Source organism: Sus scrofa, chromosome 3, assembly GCF_000003025.6.
Source record: "Sus scrofa isolate TJ Tabasco breed Duroc chromosome 3, Sscrofa11.1, whole genome shotgun sequence".
NCBI lineage: Eukaryota > Metazoa > Chordata > Mammalia > Artiodactyla > Suidae > Sus > Sus scrofa.
Window position 1 is genome coordinate 126809511 of NC_010445.4, and position 19031 is coordinate 126828541.

Here is a 19031-nt window from a genome sequence, read left to right on the forward strand (position 1 = left end):
TTGTGGGTTTTTTTTTTTTTTTTTTTTCTTTTTTAGGGCTGCACCAGAAGCATATGGAGGTTCTCAGGCCAGGGGTCAAATCAGAGTTGTAGCCACTGGCCTGTGCCGCAGCCACAGCTACTCAGGATCTGAGCCACGTCTGTGACCTACACCACAGCTCAGGGCAAGGCCGGATCCTTAACCCACTGAGCAAAGCCAGGGATTGAACCTGTGTCCTCATGGATACCAGTCGGATTTGTTTCTGCTGAGTATTTTATGTTTTGCAAATGTAAATCTGTTAGATAATTGCAGATCTCTTTCTAAAGTCTTTTTAGGGAGCTTTACTAATATCAAAAAACAAACACTGGGAGTTCTTTTTTGGTGCAGTGGGTTAAGGTCCTCAGGCATTGTCACCGCAGTGGTTTGCGTCGCTGCTGTTGCATGGGTTTTCTCCCTGGTCTGGGGGCTTCCATATGCCACAGGTGCAGCCAAAGAAAAAGTGTGTGTGTGTATATAGAATATGCACCTAATTTAAAAAAGCAAATTATAGAGCTATGAAAAGTTTTCACTTCTTCTAACTCTGTTGCACTTCCCAGACCTAGCAAGTTTCCTATATAAACTTTCAAGTTTTTTTTTTTTTTTTGCTTTTTGGGGCCACACCTGGGGCATATGGTAGCTCCCAGGGGTTGAATCGGAGCTGTAATTGCTGGCCTACACCACAGCCACGGCAACGCCAGATCCGAGCCTCATCTGTGACCTAGGCCACAGCTCATGGCAATGCCGGATCCTTAACCCACTGAGCAGGGCCAGGAATCTCACCCACATCCTCATGGATATTAGGTTCGTTTCTGCTGAGCCACAACGGGAACTCCCAACTTTCAAAAGATTTTAATGCAGTTTTTTTGCATATAGATCTATATATATAAGATAACATAGATACACACACATAGCTTCATAAATATTTTTGAAAGCCTCATAAATATTTCTATTGCTTAAAACTATAAAAATTTATTCACTAGTACCCTACAGATGGATATGGTTTAATCAAAGTGCTTTTTTTCTTACTGTGACAAGCAGTGCTCCAGTGAATAGCTTTATAAATATATCTTGTCTAGGTGTTTTTCTAGGATACAGTCCTAAAAGGTGAATTTCTGTACTGGGTTAAGGGTGTACACATTCTCCATGTGTATTGATATGGACACGTTTCCTCCTGAAGACATTAGACCGGTCTGTTCTGCAGCAGTGAATGAGCTTACCTGTTTCCTGTTATCCCTGCCATTATAAGGTTTTAAAGATCTTTAACGTACTCTTTTGGAAGGGAATAGTACCTCATAGTTGTTTTGATTTTCATTTTGTACGGAATTGACCATCTTTTCATGTGTTTATCAATCACTTATTTTATTTGTCTATCTGCCTTTTGGTATCCATTTACTATTTTTCTATTGGGTTTATCCTTTTGGTAACTGAATTGTAGTGCTCAGTATATTTAAGGAACTTAAGTCCATCATCACATGTGTTAGCTGATATTTTATGCAGATAATTTTACTGTTGCTGTTCTTATTTTTCCTGGTCATTGCCATCATCCTTAGATTATTTTTGAATAATTTCTTTTTGTTAGATTTTATGTCAAAATGTTGCGGTATATCTAGTTTCCAAACATAGCAAATTCGAGCAGAGTGGTGATAGTGGTAGTAGCTCTAATTTACTAGGTGTTTCTTTTGTATCATTTCCTTCAGTAGGCACTTTACATACGTTACCTCTACTTCTCACATACTCTGCGTAGAAGTTTTTGTTATTCCCTTTTTGAAGGCGAAAGAACAAAGCAAAACAAATTGAGGCTCAGGTTAGGTAAGGTGCCCGGGGTCACTCAGTAAGAAAGTGGAAGATAAAGGATTTGAACAGAAGTCTGACTCCAAAACTAGTGCTATTTCTGCTGTGCTGGTAAGCTTCGTGAAGGAATGAAGATATAGTAGCAGGAAATGAATAGGAGCAAAGGAAGAGAGAGGGGAAGCCTTTAAAATCAGAACTCGGGGTTTGGTTTTTGGGTTTCTTTTGAAGTTAGGTTTGAGGTAGCTGAGAATCCTTACTCTAGGGTTAAACACTGCCATAGCCTGACGTGCTTCTCTTGTGTTGCATAGAAAATGTTAAACAGCATCTGCTTATCTTCTCTCTGTGTAAGGAAGCAGAGAAATCGGTCATTTAAATTTTCATCTTAATATTTAATGGGAAATATATCTAGTAATATTTGAGAACTTGTACCAGGTAGTTTTTTTTTTTTTTTTTTTTTTTTTTTTTTGCTTTTTAGGGCCTCACCTGCAACATGTGGCAGTTCCCAGGCTGGGGGTCGAATCAGAGCTATAGATGCCGGCCAGAGCCACAGCCCCGTCAGATCCGAGCCACGTCTGCAACCTACATCACAGCTCATGGCAACACCGGAGCCTTAGCCCACTGAGTGAGGCCGGGGGTCGAACCTGGCCACCACGGGAACTCCCACCTTGTATATGTTGATTGGCCTCCAAACCTTAGTCTTCACTGTGTGAAGTGGAGACGGCATAAAGAGCAGCTAACCCTGATTAGGTGTTCAGTAAATTATATTCAGTAGTATCAGTCTTCACCTGGAGAATGGATTTAGTGGTTGCCAAGGAGGAGTGGGAAGGCAGTGGGATGGACTGGGAGTTTGGGGTTAATAAATAACAAACCATTGTATTTGGAATGGATAGACAGCAAGGTCCTGCTGTGCAGCACAGGGCGCTGTATCCAAGTTCCTGAGGTAGACCAGGATGGAATATTACTTACGTGTGTGTGTGTATGGTTTTTTTTTTTTTTTTTTTTTTTTTTTGGTTTTTTTGCCTTTTTCCAGGGCTACACCCACGACATATGGAGGTTCCCAGGCCAGGGGTCCAATCGGAGCTGTAGCCGCCGGCCTCTGCCAGAGCCACAGCAACTTGGGATCCGAGCCTCGTCTGCGACCTACACTATAGCTCAGGGCAACACTGGATCCTAAACCCACTGAGCAAGGCCAGGGATCGAACCCGCAACCTCATGGTTCCTAGTCGGATTCGTTAACCACTGCACCACCACGGGAACTCCTTTTTTTCGTTTTTAAGACAAGCAGGACTTCAATTTTAAAACTATCCAGTTATGTTTTCTAATTTTTCAGCGTCTCCAGAAAAGGTGAATGTCTAAGTTCTTTGAGTTTTAGTTTCTTTGGTCTGCCAAGTTCTTACGGCTAAAGAAATTAGTCTGTCCTCACTGGAGGTATAACCCTCTAAGTACTTTGGTAAAATAGTAGTTATAACCTGCATAGTCTGCATTAATGTCAACTCTCCTGTCAAGTTCTTTTTTGAGGAGGTTTTACTAAATGAAAATTAGCCCCCCCCCATTTGATGTGCTTGAAGTATGTTGCATTCTTCCTTTAGGCATTTTAAATTATACCTGACATCAAGTACTGAACGCTTCTCCCAGAATTTCAAAGTCGTGGTGGTCGATGGGGAAGATGAAAGTGAGTACCCCGTCAAGTGGCAGGACTTCTTCAGTGGACACGTGGTTGGTGAGTAGGAGCTTATTTGTTTGCCCTTGTGTCTGGGGGCTTAGGTGTCTGTCTACCTTGAACTCGACTGCATGTTCTTTTTTGAGGGGAGGGAAAAGGAGTGCGGAAGAAGTGCTGTTGGTTGTCTCTTTTATTTGAGGTTTTTTTTTTTGTTTGTTTTGTTTTGTTTTTTTTTGTCTTTTTGCTATTTTTCTTGGGCCGCTTTCGCGGCATATGGAGGTTCCCAGGCTAGGGGTCGAATCGGAGCTGTAGCCACTGGCCTACACCAGAGCCACAGCAACGCGGGATCTGAGCCGCGTCTGCGACCTACACCACAGCTCGCCGCAACGCCGGATCATTAACCCACTGAGCAAGGGCAGGGACCGAACCCACAACCTCATGGTTCCTAGTCCGATTCGTTAACCACTGCGCCACGACGGGAACTCCTTTTATTTGAGTTTTGTTAGGTCTGGAAGCAGAAACAGTCAAACAGGAGGAAATGGCTATGATTCAGCATGTCATACTAATGGACTACTTTGATATTAAAATGGATTTCCTCTTAAATCATGAATTTAGTAACCTCTTGTCTCTGGGGAAGGATGGTAGGCTTCTCTTAATGAGATTGTATACAAGGAAGATAGGAGACAAAATGATGGACTCTGTGATCCTATTATGTATTTAAGAAACTATATCAGGCAATTGCCGTTTACTTCTGGAAATTTTTCTGCCATAAGAAAAAAGAGAAATGGGAATTCCTGCTGTGGCACAGTGGGTTAATGATCCGGATTGTTTCTTTGGAGGTGCTGGTTCGATCCCCAGCCCTGCACAGTGGGCTAAGGATCTGGAGTTGCTGCAGCTGTGGTGTAGGTTGCAGCTCTGGCTGGGATTCAGTCCCTGGCCTGGGAACTTCCCTATGCCGTGGTTGCGGCGGAAAAAGAGAAAAAAAGAAAAGAAAGGGCACTAAATTACCCGAATAGTACAGCCAGACCTGTGTATTCCAACTCGTACCTCATACCTCCCCTTCGTTCGTTCTTACCCCCAAATAGGCCGAGTTATCCCAGAAGGAGAGCTGTACTGTTCTGTTCTTTAGCACACTCTAGACAATTCTCCCAAGAAGTCTGAGGGAAAGAGGCTGGTTCAGGTTAGAGCTGAGGCTCCTCCTGAGGAGTGAGCAAGCCCGCCTGGTTTCTGGGCCTGTGGTTCGTGGCGGTACCTCTCTGCGGAGCCTGGAGACCCTCCGCTCCCTGAAGGGCCTGGTTGACTTTTGTTAACAGTCGGATACGGTTTATTTTTTGATTTAAATGTTTTTTAATGATGACTTTTTTTTTCTCTTAAGGTGAACCTGACTCTAGGGTTCTCGCCCACATAGGAGATGATGATATTACAGTAAGAATCAACACAGATGGGGCAGAATATAATATAGAGGTAAATCTACATGTGAATTTTTTTTTACAGGAGTGTATTTCTCTGATTTTTAGAAAGCCTTTTCTCATTAAGAAGAAGAAGGTCTTTAATTTTGTTTACTTCTTTTCTCCTTGTATTTAAAGTGGTTTTTTTTTTTTTAAACCAGGAAAATAGATGAGTTAAAAAAAAGTTTTTTTTTTTTTACATATCTTAAGATGCTGTCCTGGTATGCACTCTGTATTTTTAAGTACTGTTAGAGAGAAAGTCACATGTGGGGTAGATAAGAGGAAAAGAAAACTTTCTTCCTCTCGTTTTTTCTTTATCTTTCTCTAATATTCCTACTAAAAGTATAAACATTTTCAAAGATGAAGGCGAACTCTTCTTTGCCTGTTTTCTGGAAGTGCTAGATTAATGAAAAGTGGATAGTTCATAGTTGGAGAAGTTAAAAGAGGAAACTAGAGGGAACTGAGGCTCTGGTCACTATTCTACAGAAATGCTAGCAAAAGAAACCAAGACCATACTGGCCACATTTGTGTGAGACACATTGCCAGGTGTCAGCTACTAGTCCAGAAGACAGAGCATTTGCCACGGATTTGTGGGTTGAAGTAGGAAAATGAGAACACTCTGGGTAGTGATGAGATCACTGAAACAGAGCACTTGCCGGAAAACCCTAGTTAGGGTGGGTCCAAATGAAAGTTTCAAGTATATTCGAGTGCTGATTGGGGATAAGACAGGGTGCTAGTGCTGTGAGTACTGTAACTTGTAATGACGTTTGCACTGCGTGGCCATTGGTCATTTATCTACCCATCATGGTGAAGAAAAAATGTCCATCTTGGGGGGTCCTGTTGTGGTGCAGCGGTAGCAAACCTGATTAGTATCCTTGAGGACTTGGGTTCTGTCCTTGGCCTCGCTTGATGGGTTAGGGATCCGGCGTTGCTGTGAGCTGTGGTGTAGGCCAGCAGCTGTAGCTCCGATTCGACCCCTAGCCTGGGAACTTCCACATGCCACAGATGTGGCCCTAAAAAAAAGCCAAAAAAAAAAAAAGAAGGAGATGTCCATCTCTGGCCTTGCAGTGTATCTTGGTCTGTTATTGGGTAGACGCTCTGATGTCACTGTTTTGGGGAGTCGAGCAGACCAGAGGCAGAAATTGAGCACCAAGTAAATGAGCATTTGCTCTAGAACAGGCACATCAACCAAGTCTTAAATTACTCCTTCAATCAATTTTTTAAAACTACATTTATTTTAAAAATACATGCTCCCTGGAAAATTCAGAAACTAGATTACCACTAACTGGGAGATAAAACTACCATTAGTGTTTGGATGAATGTCGTTCCAGATTTTTTTCTATACATTATATACAAACTTTTTTTTTTTTTTTTTTTTTTTTTTTTTTTTTTTTTTTTTGTCTTTTGTCTTTGTTGTTGTTGTTGTTGTTGTTATTGTTGCTATTTCTTGGGCCGCTCCCGCGGCATATGGAGGTTCCCAGGCTAGGGGTTGAATCGGAGCTGTAGCCACCGGCCTATGCCAGAGCCACAGCAACGCTGGATCCGAGCCGCGTCTGCAACCTACACCACAGCTCCCGGCAACGCTGGATCGTTAACCCACTGAGCAAGGGCAGGGATCGAACCCGCAACCTCATGGTTCCTAGTCGGATTCGTTAACCACTGCGCCACGACGGGAACTCCCCCAAACTTTTTTCCTATAAAATTAGGGCCATATGATAGGTACAGTTTGTCTTCAAGCATTTTTCTTTTTTTTTTTTTTTTTTTTGTCTTTTTGCCATTTCTTGGGCCGCTCCCGCGGCATATGGAAGTTCCCAGGCTAGGGGTCGAATCGGAGCTGTAGCCACCGGCCTACGCCAGAGCCACAGCAACGCGGGATCCGAGCCGCGTCTGCAGCCTACACCACAGCTCACGGCAACGCCGGATCGTTAACCCACTGAGCAAGGGCAGGGACCGAACCCGCAACCTCATGGTTCCTAGTCGGATTCGTTAACCACTGCGCCACAACGGGAACTCCCAAGCATTTTTCATATCACTATGTAATTATGAACACTTTTCCGTGTTAGTAAATGAAGATCTAAATTAGGTGGGTTTTTTCCTTTTGCCATGGCGTGCCGTGGCTTGATGTGGAATCCGACTTAGCACACCAGGCACTGAACCTCACAGTGGCGAGAGCATCATGTCCTAAGCGCTAGATCAGGGAGCTCCCCCAAATTAGGGTTGGTTTTTTTTTTGCCTTTTCTAGGGCCGCTCCTGCGGCATATGGAGGTTCCCAGGCTAGGGGTCAAATTGGAGCCATAGCTGCCGACCTACGCCAGAGCCACAGCAACGCGGGATCCCAGCCGCATCTTCGACCAACCTACACCACAGCTCACAGCAACGCCGGATCATTAACCCACTGAGCAAGGCCAGGGACTGAACCCGCCACCTCATGGTTCCTAGTCAGATTCGTTAACCACTGTGCCACGACGGGAACTCCCAAATTAGGGTTTTTAATAAATCCTGCCTGTTGTGCCGGGGTTTTATTTTTTATTTTTTGTCTCTTCAGGGCTACACCTGTGGCATATGGAGGTTCCCAGTCTGGGGGTTAAATCAGAGCTGTAGCCGCTGGCCTATGCCACAGCCACAGCAACACCGGATCTGAGCCACTGGCCTACACCACAGTTCACAGCAATGCTGGATCCTCAAACCAATGAGTGAGGCCAGGGAACGAACCTGCATCCTCATGGATACTAGTTACATTTGTTTCTGCTGAGCCACAACGGGAACTCCTGTGCCTCGGTCTTATATCACCTCTCCCCTGGCTCAGTAGCTGCCCCCAGCACAGGTTGATTGGTTGCTTGTCAAGGCCAGTGTGGGTCGGTTGGTTCTCCACCTTGTAGCTTTGATGTCGGGACACGTGTTCCCTGAGGTTACTACAGAAGGACCCGGCTGGAGAATCCCACAGGGAATTTTGAAGGGCCAGGCTTGGAGGTGGCCTCAGTCACTTCCACTCATGTTCTAGAACTCTTGTCTGACCTGCCTGCAAGGGGGGCTGGGAAAGGTAATCTCTGGGCTTGGAAAGATTCGTGTAGGGAATGCAAGCATTGTTTTTGTCACAGTGCATGTCTTTGCTTATTTCCTTAGGATAGTCTGTTCTTTTATTTTTCCTTTTTACAGCCACACCAGTGGCATATGGAAGTTCCTGGGCCCTGGTTGAATTGGAGCTGCAGCTGTGGCCTATACCACAGCCACGGCAACACCAGATCTGAACCGAGGCTTATGGCAGCACTTAAGGATCTTTAACCCCCTGAGTGAGGTCAGGGATTGAACCTGCATCCTCACGGAGACAATGTTGGGTCCTTAACCTGCGGAGCCATAACAAGAGCTCCATGTTAATTTAATTCTTAATCCAAAATGTGTGCATTTAGGATTCCAGTTAAATTTGCTCAGATTCTTCACTTTTCCAAATATTTCCCTTTGGGAAAATTAGAGATTCTGTTTCCATCCATACCACCTCTCTGTTTCACTAAGTACAAAAATGAACATTAATATTTCCCTGTGAGATATTTGCTGTACACTCATTAGATTTATTGAAAGACTTTTGCATGAGATTAATAATTTTTAAAATTTAAATTTAAAATTAAAATTGAAAATTGAAAAAGTGGGTGAGTTTCCGTTAGAGTCCAGCAGTAACAAACCCAACTAATATCCATGAGGACTCGGATTTTATCCCTGGCCCTGCTCAGTGGATTAAGATCTGGCATTGCCTTGAGCTGTAGTGTAGGTCGCAGATGTGGCTTGTATGCCAAGTTGCTGTGACGTCGTAGGCCAGCAGCTGCAGCTCTGATTCAACCCCTATGTATGTTGCAGGTGCGGCCCTGAGGAAAAAAAGCTTTCTTAAAAAAAAAAAAAAAATTGAAAAAGTGGTTTATTACTTAGAAGGCCACTACAGTTTTCCCCTCCAACCCTCCTAGCCCTATGAAACCACTAATCTGCTTTCTATCTCTTTATATTTGTCTTTTTGTTTCTTTATATTTGCTTGGTGATTTCATATAAATGCAGTCATACAGCATGTGGTCTTTTGCTTCTGGCTGCTTCTACTTGAAATGTTCTCAAGGTTCACCCATATTATAGCATGTGTCAAGTACACCAGTTTTTTTTTTTTTTTTTTTTTTTTTTTTTGCCAAATAATATTCCATTGTTTGGGTATACCACATTTTTTATTCATTCATCAATTGATGGATTTTGTGTTGTCACCACTTTTGGCTGTTATGGATAATGCTGCTGTGAACATTTGTGAACAAGTCTTTGCATTAGCCTTTGTTTCCATTGCTCTTGGGCATGTCATGTACTGGGAATGGAGTTTCTGGGTCATATGGTAATTCTGTTTTTAACTTTTGAGGAATTGCCAGGCTGTCTTTCATAGTGACTGCACTTTGTATTCTAACTATTTTACATTTATTGCATTTTACATCACATATTATATTCTCACTAGCAATAGGTGAGAGTTTCTCCACATCCTTGCCAATAGTTGTTGGTATATGTCTTTTTTTTTTTTTTTTTTTGCTTTTTAGGGCCGCACCCATGGCATATGGAGGATCCCAGGCTAGGGGTTGAATCAGAGCTATAGCTGCTGGCCTACACCACAGCCACAGCAACATGGGATTGGAGCTGCATCTGTGACCTACACCCCAGCTCACAGCAATGTCAGATCGTTAACCCTCTGAGCAAGGCCAGGGATCAAACCCTCGACCTCGTGGTTCCTAGTCGGATTCCTTTCCACTGCGCCAGGACAGAAGCTCCCTGTTATGTGTCTTTTTGCTTATAGCCGTTGTAGTGGATGTGAAGGAGTGTCCTCAGGTTTTGGTTTTCATTTCCTCAATGATACCGAGATACATATACACACATACACATACTTTTTTTTTTTTTTTTTTTTTTTTGTACAAGGTGCTTGGTTCTGATGAGTCTAGTGTCCTTACAGAAAAGAACTGTTTTTTAAAAAACAGAAACATCCTTTTGTGTTGAGTAATTGTTCAGGTGTGTTAGTGCCGATTTACCATGGCCTCACAATATTGTAAGTGTAAATTTTTTAAAGAAACAACTCTGATGTCAGCAAGTTTTAGGCATATTGTTGCAAGTTTTTAGGTTTCTCTCCTGAAAATGTGTGTTCCTTCCTGTGCATAAAGCCTATGATGGCAAGAAGATATTGACGAAATTAGAACAAAAATCCCCAAGAATGTTGTATTGTCTAACTGTTAGTCCTGTGTATTCTTCACCGAGATCAATGACAGCATGCAGTAGGCACTACATATCTATTTTTCAATGAATGAACAGAAAAGGATATGCATTTTCTTTTCTGGATTTCCTAAAGGATTTCAAAACTTGTGCAATGTACTGCTTTTTTTTTTTCATGTACAGATAAAATCAAAGAGTGAGTAATCCATGTATTTACTTACCAACATAGAAACTCTGATTAAAATTGAGATGACTTATTTTTAATAAAATGATTCGTGTGTTTACTTAACATGGAAATGTTATCTGAAAACAAGGAAAGGATGTTGTAAGAATTGAATATTTAGGAATTTTTATATTTTCCATCTCAGTTATATTTGTTTTCTATTTTAGCCACTTTGGAGACTAATTAATGATACTAAAGACAAAAGAGTGTTAGTTTATAAGTCTGAAGATATCAAGAATGTTTCACGTTTGCAGTCTCCAAAAGTGTGTGGTTATATAAAGGCGGATAATGAAGAGTTGCTTCCTAAAGGGCTAGTAGACAGAGAGCCGCCTGATGGTAAGACTAAAAAATATATTTCAAATAAGAAACAAGCATAACAGCTGTCTTCAGTAGGGGTGATTGTTAGTTGATTAAAAAAAGAGAACATAATTATTCAGTAACTGTAGATTTGGCTTGAAAATCGTTCAGAAATTCATTTTTTTTGTCTATAAGAATTGAAAACACTAGAAAATCATGGTGATAATAAAGATTGGACTTTAAAAAAGATAGAGGAAAGGGGAACTTGAATAATCTGAAGGAAAATTTTCATTTGCAGGCATTTAGAAATGACCGAATGATGCTGTGTACAAGACAATCTTTAGATAAGTTTGTAAGAAAGTCGCCAGAGAGGTCTCTCCTGTTTAGAAAGAGGATTATTGGTCTTGGTGTAGCTGAGTTCAGAGGCATTTAAAAATCATCTAGCCATCTTGGAGAAGTATTCTTTCCTCATTTTTGAAAATCTTAGAAAATATTACTAGCATTTTGGTATATAAATTCCTAAACAGTTTGGTTAAAAAAATAATCTTTTAACACAAACTAGTTTCTTAATGTTTGATTATCTGGATATTTTTACTGTTACTTGGCTAATTTGTAGACTTCTTCTAGAAGAAAATAGCACTTTATAGCCCAGCAGTAAATAGGTCATTGTTTTATTCTGTTAAGTACTTTTACGCTTTTCCTTGGTTTTCAGTTTTACAGTTTGAAAACCTTGTATTACTTTGACTTTTTTGTTTTCCTCAAAAATTTGTTTTCAAGATATTGTCGAGGATACCGAGCTCAAATAATATTTGTCTCAAACGTGTTAGATTTAAAATGTTACTGTAAAACTCCTTGTTTTGATGAATTTTGATTTAATAGTGCGTACAAATTCACATTAGAGCTTGTTCACCGGGTGAAGAGAAGAGCCGACCCCAATCCCCTGAGGAACACGTGTAAATTATTGGTGGTGGCAGATCATCGCTTTTATAAGTACATGGGCAGAGGGGAAGAGAGCACGACCACAAACTACCTGGTGAGTATGAGATGTTGCCTGAGAGAAGGGACAGAGTCCCTCGAGGGGTGAGGCCGTGTAAGGAAAGGTGGCTCTGGCCTTCTCCTGTGGCACCGTGGGTTGGGGATCTGGCGCTGGTCCCTGTGGCAGCATTGGGACCACTGCCGTGGCGCAGGTTCAGTCCCTGGCCCCAGGACCTTCCACATGCTGGGGGCGCGGTCAAACGTGAAAAAAGACAACCGCTCTAATTTGAAATGTAATGAAATGAGATCTGTTTCAGATGCTCTGTGATTTCATGGAATATTTGAGGACGGTTGTCTGAAGTTCTTACATTATTGTATTTTTGTTGTTTTTTTTTAGGGCCACACGTGCAGCACATGGAAGTTCCCAGGCTAGGGGTCTTATTGGAGCTGTAGCTGCCAGCCTCCACCAGAGCCACCGCCCCGCCAGATCCCACCTCACCGCTCACAGCTCCCTGCTGAGCGAGGCCAGGGGTTAAACCCGCAGCCGCATGGTTCCTAGTCGGATTCATTTCCCCTGTGCCGTGATGGGCACTCCTCTTACGTTACTGTATAGAGATTCTAGCTTCAAAATTTTAAAAACCCTCTTCCCTTTCCCCTGAGATGGTCTCCACATCAGAATTTGTATGCATATTATGTTGAGGGGACGTTTGATAACGTCGGCCTCCCTTCTTTATGGAAGTGTGCTCTGGAACACATCACGCCATTCCGGCTGTGATCCTGTTGGTGACGTGTGGCTCTGTGCTCCTGAGTGGGGGAGAAAAGTCTTTCTGTCAACGTGTGTGTGTTGCTCGTGCTTCTGTGTATACCTCGGAGCAGATGATCAGCTTGGCCTACGCTGTGTAAAATAGCTAATTGTTGAACTACACCTGTGAAAAGATGGGACTTTCGTGGTCCTAACTATAGGGCAAGGTTAGAGATGCTGCTGCTGGATTTTTAAGCGTTTACGACTGTAATTTTGAAAGTCAGGGGGAATCATATTTCTCGGGCGTGTTTTGTCAGCATGACCTCGTTCCTCGTGATAACTGGGCGCTGACTGAGGTGACGACGTTGTTGGCGGCGGTAAAGAAGGCAGCCTTCACTCGGAGGGCAGAGCCCAGCGCAGCGGAGCCTCTCCCGCCTTTACTGTGCCCGGTCTGTGTGGTCCGGCGCCGTCCTCACCCGCTTTGCCTTCCCTTCCCTGTCAAGGGAGTCAGTCGATGGCGAGGGGTGTAGGAGCAGTGTGTGACGTCACTGCAGTTCTTGTTCCCGAATGAGAGATTCTTTCTTGAAAAGCTGCTTTCTTAGTGTGGATTTTGTATGAGGGGCTCCTAGTGTACTTCTCTGTTCATTACACAAGCGTTTGGATATATTGAGACGTCTGGTCTTAAAAATTGTATTTCTCAGTCTTACAGTTTCTTTTTTAATTTTTTTTTCTTAGTCTTTTCTAGGGCCACACCTGCGGCATATGGAGGTTCCCAGGCTAGAGGTCGAATTGGAGCTGTTGCTGCCGGCCTACCCCACAGCCACAGCCCCGCCAGATCCAAGCCTCGTTTGCGGCCTACTCTACCGCTCACAGCAACGCCGGATCCTTAACCCACTGAGCAAGGCCAGGGATCGAACCTACAACCTCATGGTTCCTAGTCGGATTCGTTAACCACTGAGCCCGGACAGGAACTCTAGTCTTACAGTTTCTGTAAGAAAAGAACAGTTTCTCAGACCTGTAACTTGCTTCGCAGTGCCCAGAACAAGCCTCATTTACCCAGTTTTTGAACCATTACATATCTTCTCTGAGGAGAAGATAGGTCATGAAGATTTTGCTCGTCTGTGGTTGGCGTCGTTCTGGGCTGTCGCGCTGTCGCTCCCCCCTCAGGATTCTCTCCTGCCCGCAGCCTCGCTCCAAACCAGAGGCCTGGAGAAAGAGGGAGGATGAGGCCTCGTCCTCTGTCCCTTTTTCCCTGGTCCTCAGTTTGGCGCCGTGCCCAGGGCGGGCCTCGGCCAGGGCGGGCATGTCTTCGTTAGCTGGCTGTGCACCTCTCCCGAAGCAGGTGAGCGTACTTGTCTAGGGAGAGTGACCAGAGTACTTCTTAGGGAACTTTTAGGAGAATCGACCATAGCTTTTAGTAGTCCGTTTTTGTAGTTGACCAGAATGGCAGTTTTTAAAAAACCCATTACTTGGTATTTTGGCTCCCTAGGCAGTTGGCCGTCAGAAATTTGGGGTGCACTGTATGTACGCCTGCTTGATTCTGGCTAACACCATTTTAGGTTTGAGGCTGGGCATGGCTTCTTCATTAGGGCTGTCCGTGTGAAGACTAGCATCTTAATGCTCGTTTTTGTAATGGGCAAAAGCTTGGTATGGTATGGTATGTCATCTAAATGGATTTTTTTTAATCCCCGCAGAACTTCTATGACGTTGCGCAGGGCGGTAAAGAGACCTAACGCCTTTCTCTCCCTCTCCCTTTTATACACACAGATAGAGCTAATTGACAGAGTTGATGACATCTATCGGAACACTTCATGGGACAATGCAGGTTTTAAAGGTTATGGAATACAGATAGAGCAGGTATTTATCAACAGATGTGGCTTGTAGTACTCAGCTAAGTTATGTGATGTAAATATTTGTCACTTGTATTTAAAACTCCAAAACTTATCTTCTGCTTTAATCATGAATAAATATTCTGAAATGCCAGTGATTCTTTATCTGAAACGTAACAGCATTTTTGATATTATTTATAGATCATGAAATATTCTGTTCTTACGTTTGTTCTTATTTTTGTGCTACTATGATCTTTTTTCCCCCTGAATTCATAGCCTTCTTATCCCTTGCAATGCTTTATTTTTCTTTGATTATGCTTAGTGTCTAGTTAGAATTTTAGCATGTGTTGTTGAATCCTTAGGAAATTGACTCAAAAATATCATGTACATTTGCAAGGCATTTATACATGCAGAACCATTATATCTCTTTTCCCAGAAATCTTCTGAGTTCTTATCTGTTAAATGTCCAGCAACGATGTATAAATGTCATCCTAAGTATATCACGTAGTAAAAATTTCTCCAAATTGTTAAGACTGATAAACAAGACTTTCTGAAATTGAGTATTGCTTTGGACAGACATTTTGACATCTAAATTAAGGGAATTATTGTCTCTATTTTTTCCAGCCTTTTTGTACTAAACTACATTCTTATAGGTTCTGCAGTGTAGAATTTATAGAATGAAAAGAAAAGAGCTTTTGAAATCATGTATCATACTTATAAATGTTAAAGTTTTATAGTACTTGTATAAAACTAAGAGAAGTATTTCCCCTTTTCCATTCTCTTTTTACTGTTTTGCATTTTCTTTTTTAAGTTATTATTTGAATAGGTAATATATACACATGATACAAAAGCCAGTGACAAGTAAGTCTTCTCCACCTCTACCCGTTGTCAAACTAGTTCCTTCCCCAGAGACACCCACGTCCCTAGTTTCCTCCATATCGTCCAGAGATATTTTATGCATGTAGAGCATGTGTATGTTATATGTGTGTATTTGACATATTCGTGGTATGGTGTACTTTTTTGCACTTTGCTTTTTCATTTCATGAACATGCTGGTGATTATTCCATTATGGCACATATAAAGCTGCCTCACTTGTTTAAAATAGCTGCATCCTTGTTTGAGTTTTAGGAGACATAAGCTCCTTTTTGCTTTAGGAATTTGCAACCATTTGAAAAAAACTGGGTATGATAGGAGATTAAACTACCAGGCAGGGTCTTTAATGATGGTAGTGGCTGGGAGGATATGTGGTTTAGATGTGCAGAGTGGGATCCCACCGCGTGCATCCCAGATTTGATCTTGAGAACCCACCACCCAAGCTGCAGAGCCACCCCAGGGAGCTCACCACAGGGTAGCTGAGCAGGCCCCGGTATCCCTTCTGTAGGCAGGCAGATGGGAAGAGATGCCAGAAACAAGGAGCCGAGCATGGCTTTGTTCCTTTTTCAGATTTGCCAACCTTTATGTTTCCTTTCCTTTAGAGAGAAACATTTGTCCCCTTTTTTTAAAAGGAGGATTAATATGAATTTGTGGTATATGTATAAGGAAAAGCCCCATTCTTTATACTCTTATTCCTCTGGTGTGTAGTGCCTTACATCTTACTGTTTTGCATCTCTGAATCATTGACTGTGGTTGGAATACATTATCTTAGGCTCATAGAACCTAGGTTTTCATTTTTTCCAACTAAATACAGAGGGAAATAAAACTTTAAGAATACATTTATAAGTTTATAAATAATTCATTGACGTAAATGTTTTCCATACCATTTGCCTCTCAGTTTGTTTTTAAACATTAGATATTAGAAAAAAAATTAAAGGGAGTTCCTGTCATGGCTCAGCAGTAAAGAGCCCACCTAGTATCCATGAGGACACAGGCTCCATCCCTGGCTTCACTCAGTGGGTTGAGGATCTGGTGTCACCATGAGCTGTGGTGTAGGTTGCAGATGCCCCTTGGATCTGGTATTGCTTTGGCTGTGGCGTAAGCCAGCAGCTACAGCTCTGATTTGACCCCTAGCTTGGGAACCTCCATACGCTGCTGGTGTGGCCCTAAGAAGCCCCCCCTCAAAAAAAAAGGGATAGCTAGAGCTGAAGAATTTTATAGAATTTTAGCTTAAAAACATTTTTTTGAATGGTAGATGGTCTCTTTTTGAATAGCTGACAGTTTCAGTCTTGTGACTTTTTCTGAAGCGTTCTCTAAGTATTTTCTCTCTTTAAGTATAGATTCGCATTCTCAAGTCTCCACAAGAGGTAAAACCTGGTGAAAGGCACTACAATATGGCAAAAAGTTACCCAAATGAAGAAAAGGATGCTTGGGATGTGAAGATGTTGCTAGAGGTAGGTTGTGGAATCTGGATGTGATAGTGTTGACACCATTTTGTGATTTTTAAAAATTTAGGTCATGTCTGTATTAATGAGGCTGTGGCTGTGGTGTAGACTGGCAGCTGCAGCTCCGATTCGACCCCTAGCCCAGGAACTTCCATATGCTGCAGATGTAGCCCTAAATTAAAGGAAAAAAAAAAGTCCTTCAGGCTGAAATGAATGGATGGTAACAGTAACCCAAATCTAGGGGAAAAATAAAGAGCATTGGTAAATGTAACTATATAACTAAACAAAAGGTTTTCGTGAATGTATTTTTGTTTGCAACTCACCTCTGTATTGAAAAACAACTAATAAAGCAATAACTATTAGAACAGACAAAAAGATGTGTTGTATGTATGTGTGTACACACACACACACACACACACACAGAGCAGAGTACTGCTCAGCCATAAAAAAGGATGAAAATTTGCCATCTACAACAACATGGATGGACTTGGAGAAAGATAAATAATATATGACATCACTTAAATGTAAAATCTAAGAAATACAACAGGAGTTCCCATCGTGGCGCAGTGGTTAACGAATCCGACTAGGAACTATGACGTTGTGGGTTCGATCCCTGGCCTTGCTCAGTGAGTTAAGGATCCAGCATTGCCATGAGCTGTGGTGTAGGTTGCAGACACGGCTTGGATCCCGAGTTGCTGGGGCTGTGGTGTAGGCTGGCAGCTGCAGCTTCAATTCGACCCCTAGCCTGGGAACCTCCATATGCCACAGGAGCGGCCCTAGAAAAGGCAAAAAGACAATCAATCAATCAATCAATGAAAAATACAACAAACTAGTGAATGCGGCAAAAAAGAAAGACTCACAGATATAGAGGACCAATTAGGGTTACCACTGGGGAGAGGGAAGGGGCAGCATAGGGATGGAGCTTGAGAGGTACAAACTATTAGGTATAATATAAGCTACCAGGATATATTGTACAACATGGGGAATATAGCCAATATTTTATAGCCGTAAATGGAGTATAACCTTTTAAAAATTGTGGATTTATATGTGGATCTGTAACATAATATCCATCAACTTCAATTTTTAAAAATTAAAAAAAAATTGCTGTCATATAGTATGGTACTGTTCTGGAATATTCAGTTGGAACATCTTTTAGTCTGATATAACTGTTAATTAAGAACTTTTTTTTTTAAATAAAGCAATTTAGCTTTGATATAGCTGAAGAAGCATCTAAAGTCTGCCTGGCACATCTTTTCACCTACCAAGATTTTGATATGGGAACTCTTGGATTAGCTTATGTTGGTTCTCCCAGAGCAAACAGTCATGGAGGTGTTTGTCCAAAGGGTGAGTTTTCCATTTGTTGTATGAATTTGTGGGAATAGCAAGCTGATTGGATTATATTATAGTTCTGTACTAAACAAGGGATTTGTCTCTGTTTTCTTTTTTCTTTTAGCTTATTATAGTCCAATTGGAAAGAAAAACATCTATTTAAATAGTGGTTTGACCAGCACAAAAAATTATGGTAAAACCATCCTTACAAAGGTACGTTCTTTTGCTTTTCTTTTTTTTTTTTTTTTTTTTGTCTTTTTAGGGCCACACCCGCAGCATATGGAGGTTCCCAGGCTAGGAGTCTAATTGTGGTTGTAGCCACTGGCCTACACCACAGCCACAGTAATGCAAGATCTGAGCCGCCTCTGTGACCTACACCACAGCTCATAGCAACGCTGGAGCTGTAACCCACTGAGCGAGGCTAAGGATCGAACCCACAACCTCATGGTTCCTGGTTGGATTTGTTTCCGCTGTGCCATGACGGGAACTCCTCTTTTGCTTTTTAAAAAAATAATTATTTATTTTGGCTGTCTTGTGGCATATGGACGTTCCCACGACAGGGATCAGATCTAAACCACAGTTGCAACCTGCAGCTGTAGGAATGCCTGATCCTTAACCCACTGTGCTGGGCTGGGGATCGGGATGTTCTAGCAATGCTGCCAATCCTGTTGTGCCACAGCAGCGACTCCTGTTCTTTCCATTTTTGAAGGAGTAGATTTTGAATTTATTGTAGAATCACCGCTATTACACATTTATGTAGGTATCTTTTTTAAAAGTAATGCCTCTTGGAGTTCTGCTGTGGCCCACTGGGTTAGGAATCCAACTACAGTGGCTCAGGTGGCTGTGGATGTGTGGGTTCGATCCCTGGCCCGGCTGGGTACAGTGGCTTGAAGGATCCGGTGTTGCCGAAGCTGCAGCTTGGAATTAGTCCCTCGTCCGGGACCCTCCATATGCCGCATGTGCGACCACACACACAAAGTAATAACTACTGTTTTTTGTTTCTGCCTTAAAAAACATGTTTTTAGTGAGAAATACGAAGAAAATAAAAAGTATAAAGAAGAAAATAATAATTAGCTGTCAAACTTCTTTTTTTTTTTTTTTTTTGTCTTTTTGCTATTTCTTGGGCCACTCCTGCGGCATATGGAAGTTCCCAGGCTAGGGGTTGAATCGGAACTGTAGCCACCGGC

At 42.2% G+C, this 19031-nt stretch overlaps 1 protein-coding gene across 4 annotated transcripts in view; it reads left to right on the forward strand.

Moving 5' to 3' along the window:
* The window catches only part of ADAM17 (ADAM metallopeptidase domain 17), a 58483-nt gene that overhangs the window by 13998 nt on the left and 25454 nt on the right, over window positions 1-19031 (forward strand). For 2 of the 4 annotated variants that reach the window (NM_001099926.1, XM_021085853.1), the window contains 8 exon segments: window positions 3399-3529; window positions 4845-4933; window positions 10522-10690; window positions 11551-11684; window positions 14136-14225; window positions 16411-16524; window positions 17715-17859; window positions 17969-18057. In NM_001099926.1, the coding sequence (NP_001093396.1) occupies window positions 3399-3529; window positions 4845-4933; window positions 10522-10690; window positions 11551-11684; window positions 14136-14225; window positions 16411-16524; window positions 17715-17859; window positions 17969-18057 (961 nt within the window). 4 annotated transcript variants of the gene reach the window in all.